General features: G+C 43.5%; 1 protein-coding gene across 2 annotated transcripts in view; it reads left to right on the forward strand.

The window, feature by feature from the left end:
* The window catches only part of LOC143815329 (3 beta-hydroxysteroid dehydrogenase type 7-like), a 116440-nt gene that overhangs the window by 36835 nt on the left and 54043 nt on the right, over positions 1 to 25562 (forward strand). For both annotated transcript variants that reach the window (XM_077294431.1, XM_077294432.1), the window contains 3 exons: positions 5076 to 5242; positions 11727 to 11882; positions 25454 to 25562. In XM_077294431.1, coding sequence (XP_077150546.1) covers positions 5095 to 5242; positions 11727 to 11882; positions 25454 to 25562 — 413 coding nt within the window. In that variant the 5' untranslated portion in view covers positions 5076 to 5094. The remainder of the gene's footprint in view (positions 1 to 5075; positions 5243 to 11726; positions 11883 to 25453) is intronic.

A 25562-nucleotide genomic window follows, 5' to 3' on the forward strand; every position in this document is an offset into this window, starting at 1 on the left:
CTATTCAAAGCCCACTGACAACATCTGTTACTGGATGGGCTACTCGACGCCCTTCCTTTGGCAGCCTCACAGTGGTACACCATGTAGATAAGGGTCAGAAAGAGCATGTGCTCCAGTGAATGGCACGCGCTGCATCAAGTGGCCTCTCCTCCTATTTCTCCGGAATCTGGGAATCTCACTGTGCTAAAATGTGGACTAATGGACCTCGTCAACCACCGGCTGTCCCATCAACCACATCCGCTGCTTGTTCCTCCTCCTCCATCACCATGCTGTGTTCTCACACAGGTCTCCGGCCACAGAAACTCCACTTGTTTACCCCCCTACAGTAAGGGATGAGTGACAGATGGCAGCTGTTCCGTAAGTGGACATGCCTGCTGTTTTTGTTTCACCGAGCACACCACATCTCTCTCAATTCACCATAACATCTCTGCCTGCTCCTCACTCACAGTCCAGCAGTTTTGTCCTGTTGACCCTAATCCACTGTCTCTCAGCACAGCAGCCAGCCCTTGGTCCCATAGTTGTGGTAACTTAAAAAAAGTTTCCTCCTACACATGCAAAAGCTAAGAACTTGAAGTCCACCATCTCCAATCTGCTGCCCATGGAAATGCTACCTTTCTGCCTGGTGTATGCAAACGGTTCCTGAAAGTAGATGGCCGTCGTAGTCCCCCAGTACCAGTTGACCAGTCGCCATTAGTTCTCTAAGAGAGCTGTGCCTGTGCTAGACCAGCATGTCACAGACAAGACCACTTATTCTTTGAAAAAAATTATATCTGCCAGGGTGCATTTCACCACTAACACCTGGACGAGCAAACATGGGCAAGCCATTCTGGTGGCTGTGGTGGCAGGCAGTCAAGGGGCTGCTCAGCAAGTCTTGGAATTCCCAAGGCTTGCAGGACAAACCTCTGTATGTAACACTTCCTCCACTGCGTCTGTCTCCTTCACCTACGCTAGAGTCTTCACCTGTGCCCTCAACCTCTCCCTTAATGAAACGTGTTCCAACATTGCAGAGATAATCTCCGTACCTCCGTACTGCGCAGCCAGGGCTCACCGTAATCAGCCAGTGTTAAAATAAATATGCCTTGAAGATCGCAGCCACACAGCTGAAGAGTTGTGGACAGCTATCCAGGCCGAGTTAGAACTGTCTCCACTAAACCTGAAGCCAGGGAAGGCTGTGAGAGATAGCAATGCAAATCTGGTGGCGGCCTTAGGCCTGGGCAACCTCACACATGTGGCTTGCATGGCTCATGTCCTCAATTTGGTGGTACAGCAATTTCTCCTCCAATATACCAACCTGGATATGCTACTGCTGAAAGCACGGTGGCTATGTGCTGACTTCTGCCAATCACACCCCGCAAGTCATCGACTTGCATCGCTACAGAGGTTGTGCAGCCTACCAGTTACCATTTGTTTTGCGATGTTCTGACATGGTGGAATTGTACTCTGTACATATTGCAGCAACTGTGACAGCAGCGACGAGCACTGGTGCAGAATGTCCTTTGCATAGCCTGATCCAACGCAGTACGGATGTGGTGCAAATCATGCTTGTGGAGTGGGCACAGATGAAGGAGCTATGCTCTGCACCCTTCTGCACAGTTTCAAAATGGCTATTAAGATGGTTAGTGGTGACGATGCCATCATCAGCATCACTATTCCAGTCATCTACATGCTGGAGCGCACTTTGAATAGTCTGCGTCAGGTCATGGTGGTCCCAGAGGAACTGGTAGAAGCAGAAGAGGATACAGAAGGGATAACAATATCTCTAAGTTCCAGATTGTCACTGCACATGTGGGTGCCATGGGAGGGTGGATTACAGCGATCGAGGGGTGCTCATGGTACCATAAAAACTGTTAGTGAAGCTGCAGTAGCCGAGGAACAAATTGAGGAGGAAGTGGAGCAAGAGTTGATACACGTTCAACAATCAGGAAATAGAGGATAGTGATCCCCTCTCTGTTTTTTGGTGCTATCGGGAGGGGACGAAGGAAGCAACCTTGCGTGTTACCCCGCCACCAACACACCATGGACTTGGACCTCATGGAAGCACCTGACACATGAGCACCTTCTTGCTGCACTATCTTCAACATGATGGTGTATTCTTTGGAATGGCTTGTATACGGCACTCATAAAGTCATTCGAATAGGTGCTCAAGTAGGGTATCCATCCCAATATCAATATAAGTAAAAAAAACTCGGCACTCAAAATGTATTGTGTTGAAAAAAAAAAAGGTCCCAATTTATTTTGCATACAGTGATCAATTAAATGTTTTTGGTCTGGGTATAGACCTTCATCAGAAACTATGGAGATATACAAAAGAAATATGTGTCAAAAAAGTGACAAGTGCAAATACATCAAAATAAAGTGGTGGTGACGAACATAAAAATTGTATAGAACATACTATCTTCAATACAGTATGATCCCTAATACAGCCAGGAAGAAAATATTCAGAGTCAGGGTTATAAACAACATCACATCTTTATCAATCTTATAGACAGTATAGCAAAGAATAGAGCAGGAAGATCAGTGTTCTTTAGAAAGATCCAGCATGATGAGAGATGGGGGTAAGTAGTCACCAGATTCCTGAGGGTTGAGGAAATGGTTAATAGAATAACCTGTATATGTTCTGTCACACAAGGTGGTAGTACATTATGTAGTAAATCTAATGACATGCATTGTAGTGGCCATAAGGTTTTGTAACGGCCGTACCTGTATGCTGCTTGTGTAGGGAACTACGTGTCCTTGCACAGGGAAAGTCACCAGAGCCGTGGGTCTGATAAACAGACCGGGTAAATATAGTCCAGTGTAGCAGTAAGGGTTAGTAGGATAACCCATTATATATTCTGTAATAAAGGATAGTAGCTCAGTATGTAAAAAAAGTCACATATAGTGCACACAAAGTGGTCATATGGATTCAAAGGAGTAGTAGTACCTGATTTCCGGTTGATGACTAAATCATGTGTCCTGGCGCAGGGAAAATGGCAATGACTTTTGCAATCCAGTCGCAGACTGGGCAGACTAGACGATGGTGTCTTTTTAATGTCATGCATTGATATCATGTTATTGCAGTCTGAGACACCTTTGTCATAGCTTCTGTGCCTGCTGTTGCTACTGCTGCTGATGTTACAAACAATTTTTTGAAATGTGGAGACTCTGAGTTGGGTCTCCATCTAGTGGGTTGCCTGTAGTAGAAGGTATGTCAGAGGCCCATTTTACTGGTTCTACTCTGTGGAAATTGATGCCACATTAGTGGTGTGTGACAATAATTTTTTGAAATATTGAGACTCCAAGTTGGGTCTCCTTCATTTGTGGTGCCTGTAGCAGCAGGGCTCCCAGACCTGGAGGTCTGCACTTAATTTCACTCAACTACCTGTGTTACTATCCTTACATTTTTCTACCAATAGTACTCTATTAAACTGATGTTTGTTCCATCTGAGTGTGGCTGAGAAAAAAAAAATTGAGCTGTTGCATGAGGTATCAGGGCTCCCAGCAAAGGAGGCTCACATTGCTCCCTAAACCAGCAGGTCTTAATTGAAACTGCAATTCAAAGCTCCAAATGCTGGCCCGGACCCTGATACCTCATGCGTGGCCCATAGCTGACTGCTGCTGTGCCATTAACAAATTTCTACTGTGGGTAAATTGATGGAATTTTTCCTGGTATCTGCCTCTAAATTTAGCTGTTAGAGAAGCTGCTTGTAACCCCTTAAGGTGTTGTGTATACATTTGGTTTTGCCTCCCATTGAATTTAATGAGGTTGGGGTATGTTCATTGAACTGTTCGGCGAACATCGGGACATTCGGCGAAGCGAACCTTGGAAACTTTGGTCATCTCTAATTACAGACAAAGTTATATGCCAGATTGTTATGGGCATTAAGAAAATGGCTTGTAAGGTGTATCAGTAAGTTTAAAGGGAACCTGTCACCTGAATTTGGTGGGCCCTTTTTTCGGTCCGATGGGCGGTGTTTTTGGGTCTTTTATTCACCCCTTCCTTTCCCGCAGCCACACGTTGGCTGCAATATTGTCTTGAAGTTGATTCGCTTTCCTCCGTAGAACACGCGTGCGCATGGCAATCTTGCCTTGCACACGCGCAGTATGCTTTGCCCAACTGCGGGCAAAGCCGAAAAGCATTAGCGTGCATGCGCCGGCGCACTATGTCCCGGAAGTATTTCGCTGTGTTCCGGGACACAGTGCGCCGGCGCATACGCACTAATTATTTTCAGCTTTGCCCGCAGTTGGGCAAAGCATACTGTGCGTGCGCAAGGCAAGATTGCCATGCGCACGCGTGTTCTACAGAGGAAAGCGAATCATCTTCAAGACAATATTACGGCCAGCGTGCGGCCAGCGGGAAAGGAAGGGGTGAATAAAAGACACGAAAACACCGCCCATCGGACCGAAAAAAGGGCCCGCCAAATTCAGGTAACAGGTTCCCTTTAAGTTCCGCAGCATAAACTGACCTGCAAAGCATGTTTGAATGTTGCAACATGAAAATTTCTCTTGCGGGTACATATTCGATGCAGAAAATCCACAACTGTATAGTAAATATGCCTTACTATGCTTTGACAATGCAGAAACACACTAGAAATGCATTTAATCTGACTGTATCAATAACATTTTGCCAAAGCCAAATACTAGCATGCATCAAATACAAAACAATCTCTATTTAAAACATGACAAACTAAAAATAGTCAAAAATACAATAAAAATTCATATAAAAACACACTCAAAAAGGTAATAGGCGAGTAACCTAATTAAACTAATGGGTGCAGAAATGCTGCAGAAGAGTCATAGAGTTATTCATCTGGACTGCTGTGCGCCTCCTATAGAATTTGGCAAACCTTTCAACTGCCAGGCACCACTGCCAAAAATGAACTCCAGCCAGCGTCTGGCATTAATTTCTGTTGTTTTTTAAGCCACTTTTAGGGCATAAATTTTTCACGCATGCTTGGTCACACCCTGTCCCTCCTTAGCTCCTGAATGGGGCCGGTGTAAAAAGGCCAAAAGTGAAAGGTGATTATTCATGTTTTATTATCTTTAGATCTTTAATTTCATAGTGTATAAATTTGCCATATTAATATATTCCATAGTTCGTAAACTCTGCTCAGTATGGCGAAGGATCTGGTGTATCTGATCACAGGTGGATGTGGCTTTATTGGAGAATGGATTGTAAAACTTGTGCTCAAGGAAGATTATGTGAAGGAGGTTAAAGTTTTTGATCTCAATGAAAGTGAAGCTATCAAACATCTACGAACAGGTAAATACAGTAAATTACTACTCAAGATCAAAAGCCAAAAGGATATCAATCTCCTGCAAATTGTACTGCTAGTGTTTGATACTATACAATGTCGGTATTGACAAACCTTGTTATATCAAAGTGAGAACATTTTTAAGCAAAATTCACCCATTCTGGCTTAAAGAGGTTGTCTGTTCAAAACAGATAATTTTTGCAGTCACTCTGTATGACTGCAGAGATATAAATCCCCCCCAGCGCATGCACTGTGCGCTGCAGGGATTTGCTGGTTTCAGACCCGGGACCACAGGGTATGCATGTGCTATACATACCCCAGGCTAGCAGACACATATTCGCTCCTTACACTTGTATTGAGCCAAGACTGGGCTCCGTCTGGTGACGTGGTCATATAGTAGGCAGGATAAACTAGATGGTGCTGCCTCGCTCCATACAAATATATGGAGAGCGAGGCCCCACCCACTGGCTGAGAGTATGTATAAGGCTGGAGTCACACTAAACGTATGAAAAATTGGTCTGAGTATCCCTGCCGAGAGTCAAATAAGTGTAATGCAAGTGTCATGCGAGTACAATCCGATTTTTCACACTTTGCGGTTTTTACCGCGGATCCACGGCGATTTTGATGCTGCGGGTCCGCAGCAGTTTCCGTAGCGTTTACATTAACATGTAAACCCTATGGAAACTGCAAACCGCTGTGCACATGCTGCGGGAAAAACCGCGCAGAAACGCAGCGGTTTAAAACCCGAAGCATGTCACTACTTTGTGCAGAATCGCAGCGATTCTGCACCCATAGAAATGCATTGAACCGCTTACTTCCCGCATGGGGCTGTGCCCACGTTGTGGGAAGTAAGCGGATAATGTGCGGGTGGTACCCGGGGTGGAGGAGAGGAGACTCTCCTCCAGGCCCTGGGAACCAGAAATAGTGTAAAAAAAAAAAAAGAATTAAAATAAAAAATGATGTTATACTCACCTCTCAGCGCTGCCCGCGGCCGTCCGGTCTTCGGTTTGCTGTGCGAGCAGAACCTGTGGTGACGTCGCGGTCACATGACCGTGATGACGCCTCGGTCACATGACCGTGACGTCACGAAGGTCCTTCTCGGCACAGCATCTTTGGAACCGGACCGCCGGGTGCAGCACCCAGGAGATCGGGACATCGGAGGGTGAGTATAACCAATTTTTATTATTTTTATCATTACTATTGATGCTGCATATTGCTGCATATGCAGCATCAATAGTACAGGAGTAATCCCGCAGCGGAAACCGCGGAACAAACCGCCCTAAATCTGCAGGGATAACCGCAGCGGTTTTGCCCTGCAGATTTATCAATTCCACTGCGGGATAAACCTGCAGAGCACACCGCAAAGTGTGAACATGGCCTTAGCATCCGAGTACATTTCGTTTTCAAAGGAAATATTTGTCAAAACACACACATATATACACAGTGGGTACGGAAAGTATTCAGACCCCTTTAAATTTTTCACTTTGTTTCATTGCAGCCATTTGGTAAATTCAAAATAGTTCATTTTTTTACATTAATGTACACTCTGCACCCCATCTTGACTGAAAAAAAACAAATGTAGAAATGTTTGCAATTTTAATAAAGAAAAACTGAAATATCACATGGTCAGAAGTATCCAGACCCTTGCTCAGACACTCATATTTAAGTAACATACTGTCCATTTCCTTGTAATCCTCCTTGAGATGGTTCTACTCCTTCATTGGAGTCCAGCTGTGTTTAATTATACTGATAGGACTTGATTTGTAAAGGCACACACTTGTCTATATAAGGCCGGCGTCACACTGGCGAGTTTTACGGACGGAAGAGCGCAGAAACTACGTCCGTAAAACTCGCATAACATACGGCACAATTATTCTCAATGGGGCTGCTCCTATTAGCCGTATATTACGGTTCAGTATTATACGGCTTTCTACGGCCGTACAAAATCGCAGCATGCTGCGTTTGTCAGCGTACTGCGCAAAAAAATCGCCAATGAAAGTCTATGGGGGCGAGAAAAATACGGATTCCACACGGACCAGCAGTGTGACTTGCGAGAAATACGCAGCGGTGTTAGTGAAAAGTCGGTAATTCAATTGCCGGCTTTTCATTTCTCCTGCACAAACCCGACAGGATATGAGACATGGTTTACATACAGTAAACCATCTCATATCCCCCTTTTTTTTGCATATTCCACACTACTAATGTTAGTAGTGTGTATGTGCAAAATTTCAGCGCTGTAGCTGCTAAAATAAAGGGTTAAATGGCGGAAAAAATTGGCGTGGGCTCCCGCGCAATTTTCTCCGCCAGAGCGGTAAAGCCAGTGACTGAGGGCAGATATTAATAGCCAGGAGAGGGTCCATGGTTATTGGCCCCCCCGTGGCTAAAAACATCTGCCCCCAGCCACCCCAGAAAAGGCACATCTGGAAGATGCGCCTGTTCTGGCACTTGGCCACTCTCTTCCCACTCCCTGTAGCGGTGGGATATGGGGTAATGAAGGGTTAATGCCACCTTGCTATTGGAAGGTGACATTAAGCCAGATTAATAATGGAGAGGCGTCAATTATGACACCTATCCATTATTAATCCAATTGTATGATATGGTTAAAAAACACACACACATGATTACAAAGTATTTTAATGAAATAAACACAGCGGTTGTTGTAATAATTTATTGTTCTCTCAAATCCATTTGCAGTCCCTCGCTTGGCAACATAATAAACGCACAAGATACATACCTTCTGATGTACTGTCAGGTCCAACGATGTAATCCATCTGAAGGGGTTAACTAATATTACAAGCAGGAGCCCTGCTAAATGCAGCTGTGCTCCGTGCTTGTAATTCCCCGGCGAATGAATGAAATGTAGGTCATTGACCTACATTTCCTTCAGTCGCGGTGATGCGCCCCCTGGTGGATGTCCTCATATGACCTGGAGCGTGGGAAAAAGTTCCCAGGCTGCAGTTCATGAGAACATCCACCAGAGGGCGCCTCACCGCGAATGAATGAAATGTAGGTCAATGACCTACATTTCCTTCATTCGCCGGGGAATTACAAGCACGGAGCACAGCTGCATTTAGCAGGGCTCCTGCTTGTAATATTAGTTAACCCCTTCAGATGGATTACATCGTTGGACCTGACAGTACATCAGAAGGTATGTATCTTGTGCGTTTATTATGTTGCCAAGCGAGGGACTGCAAATGGATTTGAGAGAACAATAAATTATTACAACAACCGCTGTGTTTATTTCATTAAAATACTTTTCAATCATGTGTGTGTGTGTTTTTTAACCCTTTCCAACAATTGGATTAATAATGGATAGGTGACATAATTGACGCCTCTCCATTATTAATCTGGCTTAATGTCACCTTCCAATAGCAAGGTGGCATTAACCCTTCATTACCCCATATCCCACCGCTACAGGGAGTGGGAAGAGAGTGGCCAAGTGCCAGAATAGGCGCATCTTCCAGATGTGCCTTTTCTGGGGTGGCTGGGGGCAGATGTTTGTAGCCACGGGGGGGCCAATAACCATGGACCCTCTCCTGGCTATTAATATCTGCCCTCAGTCACTGGCTTTACCATTCTGGCGGAGAAAATTGCGCGGGAGCCCACGCCAATTTTTTCCGCCATTTAACCCTTTATTTCAGCAGCTACAGCGCTGAAATTTTGCACATACACACTACTAACATTAGTATTGTGGAATATGCAAAAAAAATGGGGATATGAGATGGTTTACTGTATGTAAACCATGTCTCATATCCTGTCGGGTTTGTGCAGGAGAAATGAAAAGCCGGCAATTGAATTACCGGCTGTTCACAGATATCGCGCTGAATGAAATCTAAATACAGAATATATATATATGTGTCTCAATGACATATATATATATATATATACTGTATATATGTTTTACCGAACATTTGAGCACATAAATCCATTAGATGTCGGTTTTGCAAGCCTGCGCAAAAATCTCGCAGTACGGATGCCATACGGATTACATACGGAGGATGCCATGCGCAAAATACGCTGACACACCCTGCCTACGGATCACTATTTTGGGAACATTTCACCGTATTTCGGCCGTATTACGGCCGTAAAATACGGACCGTATTGTCCTACGCCGAGTGTGACGCTGGCCTAAGACCTCACAGCTCACAGTGCATATCAGACCAAATGAGAATCATGAGGTCAAGGGAACTAGCCAAGGAGCTCAGAGACAGAATTGTGGCAAGGCACAGATCTGGCCAAAGTTACAACAGAATCAGGGGCGGACACAGACAGCTTGAGGCCCCTGTGCAGGAAATGTGTCTTGGCCCCCCTCCTTTTAAGGCAACAAAGATATATATATATATATATATATATATATATATACATATACAGTACAGACCAAATGTTTGGACACACCTTGTCATTCAAAGATTTTCCTGTATTTTCATGACTATGAAAATTGTACATTCACACTGAAGGCATCAAAACTGAATTAACACATGTGGAATTATATACTTAACAAAAAAGTGTGAAGCAACTGAAATTATGTCTTATATTCTAGATTCTTCAAAGTAGCCACCTTTTGCTTTGATTACTGCTTTATACACTGTTGGCATTCTCTTAATTAAATACATGTCCAGTAATTTGCGCACACACACTGTACTAATTGTATTTGTCACTAACATCTATATATCTACCTATTCTATTTGTATTTACTGTATGTAATCCATCTCTTCCATCCTGTCGGCCCCTGCAGTGATTTAACAGAACACGGCGGATGAATTACTGGCTTTTCTTCTACTCTATCTATCTATCTATCTATCTATCTATCTATCTATCTATCTATCTATCTATCTATCTATCTATGTGTGTGTGTCACTGACATCTATATATCTATGTATTCTATGTGTATATATCCATTCTAACTTTTCTAACCTGTCAGTATGATTTTACTGTATGCGGTACATGAATTGCTGGCTTTTCAATGGACAACGGTGCGTAAAAATCGGACAGCACTCGCATGGTCTGAGTGCTGTGTGATTATTATTTTTTTTTTTTTCTACTCGCACCAATAGTCTTGCATTGGCGAGTCTCGCACGTAGAATACACCGGAGAAACAATAGAGTGATGTGAGCCGCCCCATAGATTAACACTGATGCTAGGCAATGTTTTCTCATATAGCACTTGTCTGTATTCTATGCTAGTGTGACCCTGGCCTGACTCATACATACCCTCCAGTCTGAAATCGGCAAATCCCCGCAGCACACAGTGAGTCCACTGGGGGGATTCATAAGTCTGCAGTTACACAGAGTGACTGCAGACTTATCTGTTTTGACCGGACAACCCCTTTAATGTGCACCAAGTAAAACCTGTCTTACATCAAATCTATTAGATTATGTTCCCACCATGAGTTTTTGGTGAGTTTTTGACACTAACTATTTTCACTGCAGCTTCACACAGTTCTAGCAAATATGATGGGATGTAAAGAAATCTCCTGCCCACTGTGATTTTTTTTTTTTTACGCTGCGGAAACTGACCTGCGGTGCGGGTTTGAAATCTGCAAAATGTCAGTTTTTCTTGCAAGTACTCTGAGTTATATGTGCGGAATTTCCTCAAAGAATTGCATTAGCTATGGAAAATCGGCATGTAGATGCGCATATTTATTGGTGTGTTTACGCTGTGGAGACGCAGATGACTATATCAATAATGTTTTGGTTCAGCTAAATCCCAGGAAGTATCAAAAGCCAAGCAGCTTCATTTAAAGCATAACATACCAAGAAGAGACAAAATCTGCAGTGTCGAAAACACGATAAAAACACTTGTAAAAATAAAATGCAAGTAACCTAACTTATATGATTAGGTGCAGAAATCCTGCAAAAATTCTGCAACATCAAAAACTCACCAAAAGCTGATCATATGAACACAGCCTTATATATTTTAGACACTTTTTCAAACGGGTTACAGCTTAATGGGAAAGGATTCACGGCCTGAAATACAGCAATGTGTGTTAAAACTGGCCAACAATTTGGTTCAAACTATTAAAGCGAATTATGAAAACCAATAGAAAATATATATTGAGCTCACAACGTCGTTCGTTTTTCAGTTCTGAGAAGACTTTCATCGGTGGGTGCTGATACTGCGGTGAACGTAGCTTTCAGGGTAGTCAAAAATAGGGTGATCTATAGCACAACCATCTGGTAAGTTGGTTGTACTGAAGATCACCCTATATTGATCACCCTATATGTAGATACCTTAAAAAGTCTGAAGATGCACCAAATTTATCAAACAGCATGAAACACTGATACATTTTGCACATGTTTAAAATGTCCAGTCTAAATATAATATGGGAAATATCATTCTTTCGAACGCTATTTATTATATTTCATTGACTTATATCAAATGTCCCTATTTTAACTTACGTATTTGAAAATAAAGCAGTCATTCCTTTGTATTACTGTTGCCTTTGAATCTTTTTGATCCCTTATTTCATTGTCTTTCATTTCTAATTTGTAGCTTCTACCATGGTTACTTTTATTAAAGGAGATATCACAGATTTCAACCAGATTTTGTCAGCTGTTAAAGGTGTTGATGTCGTGATACACACTGCTGCTCTTGTGGACTCTTTAGATAGCTCACCTTTTAAGAAACTAGAAGCTATAAATGTTGGAGGTAAGTTGGTCATTTGATACTGTTAAATTAAAATGTCCTTAGGAACTGTTAATAAAAGGGTTACAAATTATTGGGCTGAATTCTTCCAGGTTCACTTACACAAAGTTATTGAAAGATATCGGCAGGAAGGTTGTATCAAACATCTTAGAGAACTAACCACAGATTTGTGGATTTAACCCCCTAATGACCCCCCGCCGGGGGTAGCCGAGACCCCAAAGAACATGATCGGGGTCGGTAAAAACCGACCTCTGTTTTGCGATCGCTGGTAATTAACTGTTTACTGGCGACCGCAAAAAAAAATATGATGTGAAATTCTCTGTCCTCTGATGTGATCGCACATCAGAGGACAGAGAAATAGGGGGACTCGGGGACCCTGTTATACTTATCGGTGTCCCTGGGTCCTCCTGTGTCCTCTCCTGGCCGCCGGCTTCTTCCTCCGATAAGAAAATGGTGGGCGCATGCACAGTGCGCCCACCATGACCTGCCGGCCGGCAGCTAGAGGAGTTGGGGCTAAATTTAGGGTTAGGGTTAGGGTTGGGGCTAAAGTTTGAGTTAGGGTTAGGGTTGGGGCTAAATTTAGGGTTAGGGTTGGGGCTAAAGTTAGGGTTGGGGCTAAATTTAGGGTTAGGGTTGGGGTTAAAGTTAGGGCTAGGGTTAGGGTTGAGGCTAAAGTTAGGGTTAGGGTTGGGGCTAAAGTTAGGGTTAGGGTTGGGACTAAAGTTAGGGCTAGGGTTGGGGCTAAAGTTAGGACTAGGGTTGCAGCTAAAGTTAGGTTTAGAGTTGGGATTAAGGTTAGGGTTTGGATTAGGGTTGGCATTAGGGTTACATTTGGGATTAGGGTTAGGTTTGGGATTAGGGTTAAGGTTAGGGTTGGGATTAGGGTTAGGGGTTTATTGGGATTACGGTTAGGTTTGAGGTTAGGGTTGAGATTAGGATTAGGGGTGTGTTGGATTTAGGGTTCTGATTAGGGTTAGGGTTGTTTTGGGGTTAGGGTTGTGATTATTGTTAGGGTTGTGATTAGGATTATGGATCGGGTTGGGATTAGGGTTAGGGGTGTGTTCGGGTTAGAGTTGGAGTTAGAATTGGGGGGTTTCCACTGTTTAGGTACATCAGGGGGTCTCTAAACGTCACAGCCAATTTTGCGCTCAAAAAGTCAAATGGTGCTCCCTCCCTTCTGAGCTCTGCCGTGCGCCCAAACAGTGGTTTACCCCCACATATGGGGCATCAACGTACTCGGGATAAATTGGACAACAACTTTTGGGGTCCAATTTCTCCTGTTACCCTTGTGAAAATAAAAACTTGGGGGCTAAAAAATCTTTTTTGTGGAAATTTTACTTTTTTTTTCACGACTCTGCACTATAAACTTCTGTGAAGCACTTGGGCATTTAAAGTTCTCACAACACATCTAGATAAGTTCCTTGGGGGGTCTAGTTTCCAAAATGGGGTCAATTGTGGGGGGTTTCTACTGTTTAGGTACATCGGGGGCTCTGCAAACGCAACCTAATGCCCACAGACCATTCTATCAAAGTCTACATTCCAAAACGGCGCTCCTGCCCTTCCGAGCTCTGCCGTGCACCCAAACAGTGGTCCCTCCCACACATGGGGTATCAGTGTACTCAGGACAAATTGGCAACATCTTTTGGGGTCCAATTTCTCTTGTTACCCTTGTGAAAATAAAAACTTGGGCGCTAAAAAATCTTTATTGTGGAAAAAAAATATTTTTTATTTTCACGACTCTGCATTATAAACTTCTGCGAAGCACTTGGGCATTCAAAGTTCTCACCACACATTAGATAAGTTCCTTGGGGGTCTAGTTTCCAAAATGGGGTCACTTGTGGGGGGTTAATACTGTTTAGGTACATCAGGGGCTCTGCAAACGCAACGTAACGCCCGCAGACCATTCTATCAAAGTCTGCATTCCAAAACGGCGCTCCTTCCCTTCCGAGCTGTGCCATGCACCCAAACAGTGGTTTACCCCCACATGTGGGGTATCAGCCTACTCAGCATAAATTGCACAATAAATTTTGGGGTCCGATTTCTCCTGTTACCCTTGTCAAAGTAAAAATTTGGGGGTGAAAAGATCATTTTTGTGGAAAAAATATGATTTTTTTTATTTTCATGGCTCTACATTATAAACTTCTGTGAAGCAGTCGGGGGTTCATAGTGCTCACCACACATCTAGATAAGCTCTTTGGAGGGTCTAGTTTCCAAAATGGGGTCGCTTGTGGGTGGTTTCTACTGTTTAGGTACATCAGGAGCTCTGCAAATGCAACATGATGCCCGCAGACCATCCCATCAAAGTCTGCATTCCAAGCGGCGCTCCTTCCCTTCTGAGCCCCGATGGGTGCCCAAACAGTGCCCCCACATATGGGGTATTGGCGTACTCAGGACAAGCTGGTCAATAGATTTTGGGGTCCAATGTCTCCTGTTACCCTTGAGAAAATAAAAAATTGCAGGCTAAAAAATCATTTTTGAGGGGAAAAAAAAGGATTTTTTATTTTCACGGCTCTACATTATAAATTTCTGTGAAGCACTTGGGGGTTTAAAATGCTCACCACACATCTAGATAAGTTCCTTAAGGGGTCTAGTTTCCAAAATGGGGTCACTTGTGGGGGCTTCTACTGTTTAGGCACATCAGGGGCTCTCCAAACGCAACATGGTGTCCGATCTCAATTCCAGCCAATTCTACATTGAAAAAGTAAAACGGCACTCCTTCTCTTCCAAGCTCTGCAGTGCGCCCAAACAGTGGTATACCCCCACATATGGGGTATCGACGTACTCAGGAGAAATTGCACAACAACTTTTGTGGTCTAATTTCTCCTGTTACTCTTGTGAAAATAAAAATTTGGTGGCAAAAAGATCATTTTTGTAGAAAAAATGTGATTTTTTATTTTCACGGCTCTACGTTATAAACTTCTGTGAAGCACCTGGGGGTTTAAAGTGCTCACCATTAGTGTTGAGCGATACCATCCGATACTTGAAAGTATCGGTATTGGATAGTATCGGCCGATACCCGAAAAGTATCGGATATTGCCGATACCGATACCCGATACCAATACAAGTCAATGAGACACCAAGTATCGGAAGGTATCCTGATGGTTCCCAGGGTCTGAAGGAGTGGAAACTCTCCTTCAGGCCCTGGGATCCATATTAATGTGTAAAATAAAGAATTAAAATAAAAAATATTGATATACTCACCTCTCCGGAGGCCCCTGCACCTCACCGCTGTTAACCGGCAGCCTTCTTTGCTTAAAATGAGCACGTTTAGGGCCTTCCATGATGTCACGGCTTCTGATTGGTCGTGTGCCGCTCATGTGACCGCCACGCGACCAATCACAAGCCGTGACGTCATTCTCAGGTCCTAAATTCCTAGAATTAGGAATTTAGGACCTGAGAATGACGTCACGGCTTGTGATTGGTCGCGTGGCGGTCACATGAGCGGCACGTGACCAATCAGAAGCCGTGATGTCATGGAAGGTGCTGGTGCTGAACGCGCTCATTTTAAGCAAAGCAGGCTGCCGGTTACTACCAGGGCGCGTCAGAGGGTGAGTATATCCTTATTTTTTATTTTAATTCTTTATTTTTTACATGGATATGGATCCCAGGGCCTGAAGGAGAGTTTCCTCTCCTTCAGACCCTGGGAACCATACACTGGGAACTTCCGATTCCCGATACCACAAAAGTATCGGATCTCGGTATCGGAATTCCGATACCGCAAGTATCGGCTGATACCCGATACTTGCGGTATCAGAATGCTCAACACTACTCACCATACATCTAGTTAAGTTTCTTAAGGGGTCTAGTTTCCAAAATGGTGTCACTTGTGGGGGGTTTCTACTGTTTAGGCACATCAGGGGCTCTCCAAACGCGACATGGTGTTCGATCTCAATTCCAGCCAATTCTACATTGAAAAAGTAAAACGGCACTCCTTCTCTTCCAAGCTCTGCGGTGCGCCCAAACAGTGGTTTACCCCCACATATGGGGTATCGACGTACTCAGGAGAAATTGCACAACAACTTTTGTGGTCTAATTTCTCCTGTTACCCTTGTGAAAATAAGAATTTGTGGGCGAAAAATCATTTTTGTGTAAACAAATGCAATTTTTTTATTTTCACGGCTCTACGTTATAAACTTCTGTGAAGCACTTGGGGGCACAAATTGCTCACCACACATCTAGGTAAGTTCCTTAAGGGGTCTAGTTTCCAAAATGGTGTCACTTGTGGAGCGTTTCCTCTGTTTAGGCACATCAGGGGCTCTCTAAACGTGACATGGCATCCGATCTCAATTCCAGCCAATTCTGCATTGAAAAAGTCAAAAGGCACTCTTTCTCTTCCAAGCTCTGCGGTGCGCCCAAACAGTGGTTTACCCCCACATGTGGGGTATCGGCGTATTCAGGTGAAATTGCACAACAAAATGTATGGTTAAATTTCTGTTTTTACACTTGTGAAAATAAAAAAAAATGGTTCTGAAGTAAAATGTTTGCAAAAAAAGTTAAATGTTCATTTTTTTCCTTCCACATTGTTTCAGTTCCTGTGAAGCACATAAAGGGTTAATAAACTTCTTGAATGTGGTTTTGAGCACCTTGAGGGGTGCAGTTTTTAGAATGGTGTCACACTTTGTTATTTTCTATCATATAGACCCCTCAAAATGACTTCAAATGTGATGTGGTCCCTAAAAAAAAATGGTGTTGTAAAAATGAGATATTGCTGGTCAACTTTTAATCCTTATAACTCCCTAACAAAAAATAATTTTGGTTCCAAAATTGTGCTGATGTAAAGTAGACATGTGGGAAATGTTATTTATTAACTATTTTTTGTGACATATCTCTCTGATTTAAGGGCATAAAAATACAAAGTTTGAAAATTGCTAAATTTTTAAAATGTTCGCCATATTTCCGTTTTTTTTCAGATATGATCGCAAGTAATATCGAATAAATGTTACCACTAACATGAAGTACAATATGTCATGAAAAGCAGTCTCAGAATCTGTTAAAGCGTTCCAGAGTTATAACCTCATAAAGTGACAGTGGTCAGAATTGTAAAAATTGGCTCGGTCATTAAAGAGAACCTGTCACCTGAATTTGGCGGGACAAGTTTTGGGTCATATGGGCGGGGTTTTCGGGTGTTTGATTCACCCTTTAAGTACCAAATTGGCTTTCACTAAGGGGTTAAGCATGTGAAAATCCTTCTGTCTCTTCGTGTAATCTTAGACAGACTTGATGATGATGAGATCAAAAATCTGTGGGGGCCATATCATCACTTCCAGAACTCTTTGTTCTTTTTCACACTGGAGATAGTTTTAAAGGACATTGGTTGTATGTTTGGGGTAGTTGTCCTGCTGCAGAATAAATTTGGAGCCATATGTCTTTATTTCTCAGCATTGAGGACACCATTAGTGTTGAGCGATACCGTCCGGTATTTGAAAGTATCGGTATCGGATTGGATCGGCCGATATCCCAAAAATATCGGATATCACCGATACCGATACCCGATACCAATAGAAGTCAATGAGACACAAATATCGGAAGGTATCCTGGATGGTTCCCAGGGTCTGAAGGAGAGGAAACTCTCCTTCAGGCCCTGGGATCCATATTCATGTAAAAAATAAAGAATAAAAATAAAAAATATGGATATACTCACCCCTCCGGCGGACCCTCCTCCGGCGGACCCTGGACCTTAGCGGTGTAACCGGCAGCATCCGTCATCGCAGGTCCTGTACACTCACTGCATTCTTAGGAATGGAGGCTGCCGGTTACACCGCTAAGGTCCAGGGTACGCCGGAGGGGTGAGTATATCCATATTTTTTATTTTTATTCTTTATTTTTTACATGAATATGGATCCCAGGGCCTGAAGGAGAGTCTCCTCTCCTCCAGACCCTGGGAACCATACACTGGGAACTTCCGATTCCGATTTCCGATATCACAAAAATATCGGAACTCGGTATCGGAATTCTGATACAGCGAATATCGGCCGATACCCGATATTTGCAGTATTGGAATGCTCAACACTAGACACCATTAATCTTGACCAAATCCCCAACTCCGTTTGATGAAATGCAGCCCCAACTTTCAAGAACCCTCCATCATGCATCACTGTTGCCTATAGATACTCATTATTGTACCGTTTTCCAGCCCTTCATCAAACAAACTGCTTTCTGCTACAGCCAAATATTTAAAATTTTGACTTATCTGTCCAAAGCACCCACTGCCATTTTGTTGTGCCCCAGTTTCTATGTTTTCGCGCATAATTATGTTGTTTGGCCTAGTTTCCATGTTGCAAGTACGGTGGTTTTTGGCCTCAATTCTTCTGCAAAGAAAACCATTTTTGACTAGACTTCTCTGAGTAGTAGATGGGTGTAGCTGGGTCTCATTGGTTGCTGCCAGTTTTTAGCTAATGGCACTGCTGGAAGTAAGCATAATGTGCATTTCATTATCTTCATTTAGTTTCCCTTGCCAAACACTATGTCTATAGTCCTAAACATTGCCTATATCATGGTGTCCTGTCAGTGAGCAGGGGGTTATATGAGATAACCCTGGATGTTCCTTCCAACTCTAACATTCCATGATTCTAGATCAGTGATGGGCAACATTTTGAGCTTGGTGTGTCAAAATTCGCCAAAAAACCGAACATAACTTGGGTGGTGTGTCACCTTGATAAAAAACCCATAATTTTGCGACATGTATAGTTTAAATAACAAATATGTATAATTATAATTAACTTACCTGCTTAGTGACTTCTTTGTTCATCTGTCAGTTGGTTTCTTTTGTTGGTCTTGGTATTATTTAACTTGTGTAAGGTGCCGTGAACTAAGAAAAGTGAGGGGGAGGGGGAATTCTTCCAGTGATGGCGAACCTGTGGCACTCCAGCTGTTGCAAAACTACAATTCCCATCATGTCTTCACAGCCAAAGCTTTTGCTTTGAATGGCCAGGCATGATGGGAATTGTAGTTTTGCAACAGCTGGACTGCCACAGGTTCGCCATCACTGAATTATTTAGTGACTTTTTTGTTGCTGAATTTCATTAGCTAAATGTTCAATTGAAGAGGGGCAGTGAGAGAAGATTTATAGTTAGCCCTGCAGGCAATTAGGGGTTAACTAACCAAACTGACCATATGATGGCACATGTAACTGTCTTTTAGGAAAGGGCAGAGTTAATAAGCAGAAATAGGGGTTAATAAGAATGCACAACAGTAATGGTGGTGAAATGGAGTCTGTACTATGCTGCAAGATGGCGTTCCTAATGGCGGGAAACGGCACTCATAGCACAGGCCTCTTCCAGCCTCCCCCTCACTTATCTCAGTAATGGCCAATGACACCCCACAGTTCACTGGATGATGGTTGCTGTAGTAGTCACAGGGCCTGCAGACAGCAATCACAGGGCCTCCAGACAGCGATCACCTCAGGCCTCAGAAGTGCGTCCCAAGCAGCATTGCGCAGAGCGTCTAGGCCTGGGACTTCCGGTAGGCCCGAACTTCCGGCCGGCACAGCAGGGAGCAGCGCAATGCCGCCCAAACAACAGAGCTCCAGCGCAGAGCGTCTAGGCCTGGGACTTCCGGGAGCTGCGCCGGGTCTACCGGAAGTCCCAGGCCTAGACGCTCTGCGCCGGAGCTCTGTTGTATGGGCCTACAGGCCTCCTGCATGGCATCCGATCTGATAAAAAATCGGAACGGCTTGCCATGCAATTTAAGGATGCAATTTCTATGGGGCCGCGGCCGGCGGCCGCGTGTCACTGAAAATGACTACGCGTGTCAGCACTGACACGCGTGTCATAGGTTAGCCATCACTGTTCTAGATGAAACATATCAGGTAATGTGCATTTGTGTAATGGGGGAGGGTGCAGCCTAAGGATACAACATACCAAGATGTGCAAAACTATTAGGCAGCTTGCTTTCTTCAAGCAAAATGGGTTAAAAAAGAGATTTGACTTACTCTGAAAAATCAATAATTTTTTAGGCAGATGGAGTTACTTTGAACTTCATCTAGTCTTTTTCTGTGGTTTCTCATCATTTTAGGAGTCTTTTTAGCACACAACTGTGGTCTGTGCATGACTAAACAGATGGATGCCACCAAAACGGGCACCAAACGGAGTCCAAAATGTCTCCATCTTCCTCATTATATTGAGTGGTTCCATCTGGCATATCATCTGAATTGCATTTTTGTGGGATTTAAACAAAAACCCATAATGTAATCTTAGCCATATACTGAAAGAGAACAAAAAATGTTATGTGCCCTAAAATTTTACTAATAAAACCCCCAACCTATGCCGTGCAAAACAAGTGGCCACTCACTTCCGTCATATGTCATTGGAAATATAGCGATTTTCTACATTTCCGGCAGAACAAAGATTCTGCAAGTGAAACATGGCTCCTACCTGCCCAAACAAAATCCAGTGAAATCTGTGCTCAAAAATCCAAAAGCCGCCCTCCTTCTGAGCCTTACAATCTGACTAAACTGCAGCCACATGTTTGGCATTACTGTAGTGGGGAGAGCCCGATTAACAATTTATGGTGTCTGTGGCTCCAGAAACACAAGCTGGGCACCAGAAGCACAAGCTGGGCACAATGTACAGGGTGGGCCATTAATTTGGATACACCTAAATAAAATGGGAATGGTTGGTGATATCAACTTCCTGTTTGTGGCACATTAGTATATGGGAGGGGAAAAACTTTTCAAGATGGGTTGTGAGCATGGCAGCCATTTTGAAGTCGGCCATTTTGGATCCAACTTTATTTTTTCCAATGAGAAGAGGGTCATGTGACACAAGTTATTGAGAATTTCACAAGAAAAACAATGGTGTGCTTGGTTTTAACGTAGCTTTATTCTTTCATGAGTTAACCCCTTCATGACCCAGCCTATTTTGACCTTAATGACCTGGCTGTTTTTTGCAATTCTGACCAGTGTCCGTTTATGAGGTAATAACTCAGGAACGCTTCAACGGATCCTAGCGGTTCTGAGATTGTTTTTTTTGTGACATATTGGGCTTCATGTTAGAGGTAAACTTAGGTCGATAATTTCTGAGTTTATTTGTGAAAAGAACGGAAATTTGGCGAAAATTTTGAAAATTTCGCAATTTTCACATTTTGAATTTTTATTCTGTTAAACCAGAGAGTTATGTGACACAAAATAGTTAATAAATAACATTTCCCACATGTCTACTTTACATCAGCACAATTTTGGAAACAACATTTTTTTTGCTAGGAAGTTACAAGGGTTAAAATTTGACCAGTGATTTCTCATTTTTACAACAAAACCTTTTTTTTAGGGACCACCTCAAATTTGAAGTCAGTTTGAGGGTTCTATATGGCTGAAAATACGCAAAAGTGACACCTTTCTAAAAACTGCATCCCTCAAGGTGCTCAAAACCACATTCAAGAAGTTTATTAACCCTTCAGGTGTTTCACAGCAGCAGAAGCAACATGGAAGGAAAAAATGAACATTTAACTTTTTAGTCACAAAAATGATCTTTTAGCAACAATTTTTTTATTTTCCCAAGAGTAAAAGGAGAAACTGGACCACAAAATTTATTGTCCAATTTGTTCTGAGTACGCTGATACCTCATATGTGGGGGTAAACCACTGTTTGGGCGCACGGCACGGCTCAGAAGCAAAGGAGCGCCATTTGACTTTTTGAATGAAAAATTGGCTCCAATCTTTAGCGGACACCATGTCGCGTTTGGAGAGCCCCTGTGTGCATAAACATTGGAGCTCCCCCACAAGTGACCCCATTTTGGAAACTAGACCCCCCAAGGAACTTATCTAGATGCATAGTGAGCACTTTAAACCCTCAGGTGCTTCACAAATTGATCTGTAAAAATGAAAAAGTGCTTTTTTTTCACACAAAATTTCTTTTAGCCTCATTTTTTGCATTTTCACATGGGCAACAGGATAAAATGGATCCTAAAATTTGTTGGGCAATTTCTCCTGAGTACGCAGATACCTCATATGTGGGGGTAAACCACTGTTTGGGTGAACGCCAAGGCTCGGAAGGGAAGGCGCGCCATTTGACTTTTTGAATGGAAAATTAGCTCCAATCGTTAGCGGACACCATGTCGCGTTTGGAGAGCCCCTGTGTGCCTAAACATTGGAGCTCCCCTACAAGTGACCCCATTTTGGAAACTAGACCCCCCAAGGAACTTATCTAGATGCATAGTGAGCACTTTAAACCCCCAGGTGCTTCACAGAAGTTTATAACGCAGAGCCATGAAAATAAAAAATCATTTTTCTTTCCTCAAAAATTATGTATTAGCAAGCAATTTTTTATTTTCGCAAGGGTAACAGGAGAAATTGGACCCCAATTGTTGTTGCCCAGTTTGTCCTGAGTATGCTGGTACCCCATATGTGGGGGTAAACCACTGTTTGGGCGCACGTCAGGGCTCAGAAGGGAGGGAGCACCATTTGACATTTTGAACGCAAGATTGGCTGGAATCAATGGTGGCGCCATGTTGCGTTTGGAGACCCCTGATGTGCCTAAACAGTGGAAACCCCTCAATTCTAACTCCAACACTAACCCCAACACACCCCATACCCTAATCCCAACTCTAGCCATAACCCTAATCACAACCCTAACCCCAACACACTCCTAACCACAACCCTAACCCTAATCCCAACCCTAACCCTAATCCTAACCCTAATCCTAACCCTAATCCTAACCCTAATCCCAACCCTAACCCTAACGCCAACCCTAACCACAACTTTAACCCCAACACACCCCTAACCATAACCCTAACGACAAGCCTATTCTTAACCCTATTTCCAACCCTAGCCCTAATTCCAACCCTAACTCTAATTCCAACTCTAAGGCTATGTGCCCACGTTGCAGATTCGTGTGAGATTTTTCCGCACCATTTTTGAAAAATCCGCAGGTAAAAGGCACTGCGTTTTACTTGCGGATTTCCAGTGTTTTTTATGCGGATTTCACTTGCGGATTCCTATTGAGGAACAGGTGTAAAACGCTGCGGAATCCGCACAAAGAATTAACATGCTGTGGAAAATACAACGCAGCATTTCCGACGGTATTTTCCGCAACATGGGCACAGCGGATGGTACTGTAAACCTGATGGAACACTGCTACGAATCCACAGCGGCCAATCCGCTGCGGATCCACAGCCAAATTTGCACCATGTGCACATAGCCTAATTCTAACGCTAACCCTAGTTCTAACCCTACCCCTACCCCTAACCCTACCTCTAACCCTAACCCTAACCCTACCCCTAACCCTAACCCTATCCCTAACCCTACCCCTAGTTCTAACCCTAGTTCTAACCCTAGTGGAAAAAAAAAATATTTTCTTTATTTTATTATTGTCCCTACGTATGGGGGTGATAAAGGGGGGGTCATTTACTATTTTTTTTATTTTGATCACTGTGATAGGTTTTATCACAGTGATCAAAATGTAGCTGGAACGAATCTTTGGAAGATGGCCGCGCCCGTGGAGAAGACGGACGGACACTGGGAAGCTCAGTAAGTATGAGGGGATCGGAGCACGGGGGGGTGATCGGAGCGGGGGGTGGGATCGGAGCATGGGGGAGCGGACAGGAGGACGGGGGAGCGGACAGGACAATGGAGGGGAGCGGAGCACAGGATGGAGGACTGGGGAGGAGATCGGTGGCGGTGGGGGGGGGTGCAGACCAGTGTTTCCAGCCATGGCCGATGATATTGCAGCATCGGCCATGGCTGGATTGTAATATTTCACCAGTTTTCATAGTGAAATATTACAAATCGCTCTGATTGGCTGTTTCACTTTCAACAGCCAATCAGAGCGATCGTAGCCACGGGGGGTGAAGCCACCCCTCCGGGCTGAAGTACCACTCCCCCTTTCCCTGCAGATCGGGTGAAATTCGAGTTAACTCTTTCACCCGATCTGCAGGGACGCGATCATTCCATGACGCCACATAGGCGTCACAGGTCGGATTGGCACCGACTTTCATGACGCCTACGTGGCGTCAAAAGTTGGGAAGGGGTTAATTACAAGTTTATGACCATTAATAAAATGTGTTCAAAGTGCGGGCCATTGTGTTGGATTGTCAATGCAACCCTCTTCTCCCACTCTTGACACACTGATAGCAACACTGCAGAAGAAATGCTAGCACAGGCTTCCAGTATCTGTTGTTTCAGATGGTGCACATCTCGTATCTTCACAGCATAGACAATTGGCTTCAGATGACCCCAAAGATAAAAGTCTAAGGGGGTCAGATCGGGAGACCTTGGTGGCCATTCAACTGGCCCATGACGACCAATCCACTTTCCAAGAAACTGTTCATGTAGGAATGTTTGGACCTTACACCCATAATGTGGTGGTCTTTCAAAAAATAGCATTTGTAAATTTCCTTGAAAAAATAATACATTTCTTCAGAATTTTAACCATTCTATTATCATAATAAAATAAATGTACTTTTGAAAGATGATGGTAAAATAAAGTATACATATGGGAAATATTGTTTATGATCTAATTTGTGTGGTATGACTATATCGTTTAACCCTTTGTCATGGATGTGTCAGAGGCTGCAGACCATTGCACTGCATCTGACTGCAGAAGGTCTCAGCAATTTGCTTTGCAGACTAGTGACCAACTCCCCTAGCTAATGGCCACACCTGGACCTGTGTGTTTATAACTCCCAACTTCCTGTTAAGAGTTGCGGGTGATATTTTCTATTTGCACCTCCCTGTTGAGGCTTAGAGCTGTAGCAGTCTGCTAGAGCCCTCTTTGAAGTTTGGAGGGCGTCAGTGTTTCTCTGTGAGTCAACTCAAGCTAAGTGTCTCCCTTGTTTCAATTATCATATCTGTCTATAGTGGTAGTGGGGATTGACTAGCGCCTGGTGCAGGATCAGGCAGAGATTAGGTATCCTGCTCAGCGATAGGTGCGGAACCTATATAGAGACGATAGGGCAGACAGGGTGACATAAGATCTGTATAGGGGACTTCATGCCCTGCTTCCCTAGTGTTGGGCTCACCTTCTCCTTATCCCTTTGTGTTGCACTTATTCTGTTCTACACTGTATGTGATACTCTTTCCCGACATGTATCGTATATATACAGCTCTGCGGGAGCCCGCAAAGTATATATACATCACCGGTATTACTTATCACCGCACAATGCAGGCCATCCCTGCACATCATCCCATGGGGCTGTTTTGCCTCCCACCCCATCATCAAAAGCTGCAACTGGCTGATCAATTTCTGACCTGCCAATCACAGAAATGTCACAATAAAATTACAAAAAAAATCCATGTGACAAGCTGTGATTGGTGCTGTCTGAGACAGCACCACTCACAACAGTCACAATGGATGAGGTGATTGCCACATCACCTCTCCTGATTAACCCCTTTGGCGTTCATTAGCTGAAGAACAGCTACTGAAAATGATTGATGTCCAGTGCAATTCTCCTATTATCTGTGCTATGCCTCATGATGATTTCCTGTTTGAAATTGAGTTTGCTTTTAGGAATTCAAATTTTTTTTAAAATGTCTTTGTCTGCAGAGAAATTGCATATAAATGATTTACTCAAGTTTCTATGACCTTTTTAAAGTGTCTGATTATGGAAATGTAATGCATGTAATGGTTTTTAATATGCACACAGGGACAGAAAATATTATAAATGCGTGTCTAGCCATGGATGTGCCCTACATAGTCTACACAAGTTCAATAGCAGCAGTAGGACCAAATGCAAATAGCGATCCAATGGAGAG

Source organism: Ranitomeya variabilis, chromosome 3, assembly GCF_051348905.1.
Source record: "Ranitomeya variabilis isolate aRanVar5 chromosome 3, aRanVar5.hap1, whole genome shotgun sequence".
Lineage (NCBI taxonomy): Eukaryota > Metazoa > Chordata > Amphibia > Anura > Dendrobatidae > Ranitomeya > Ranitomeya variabilis.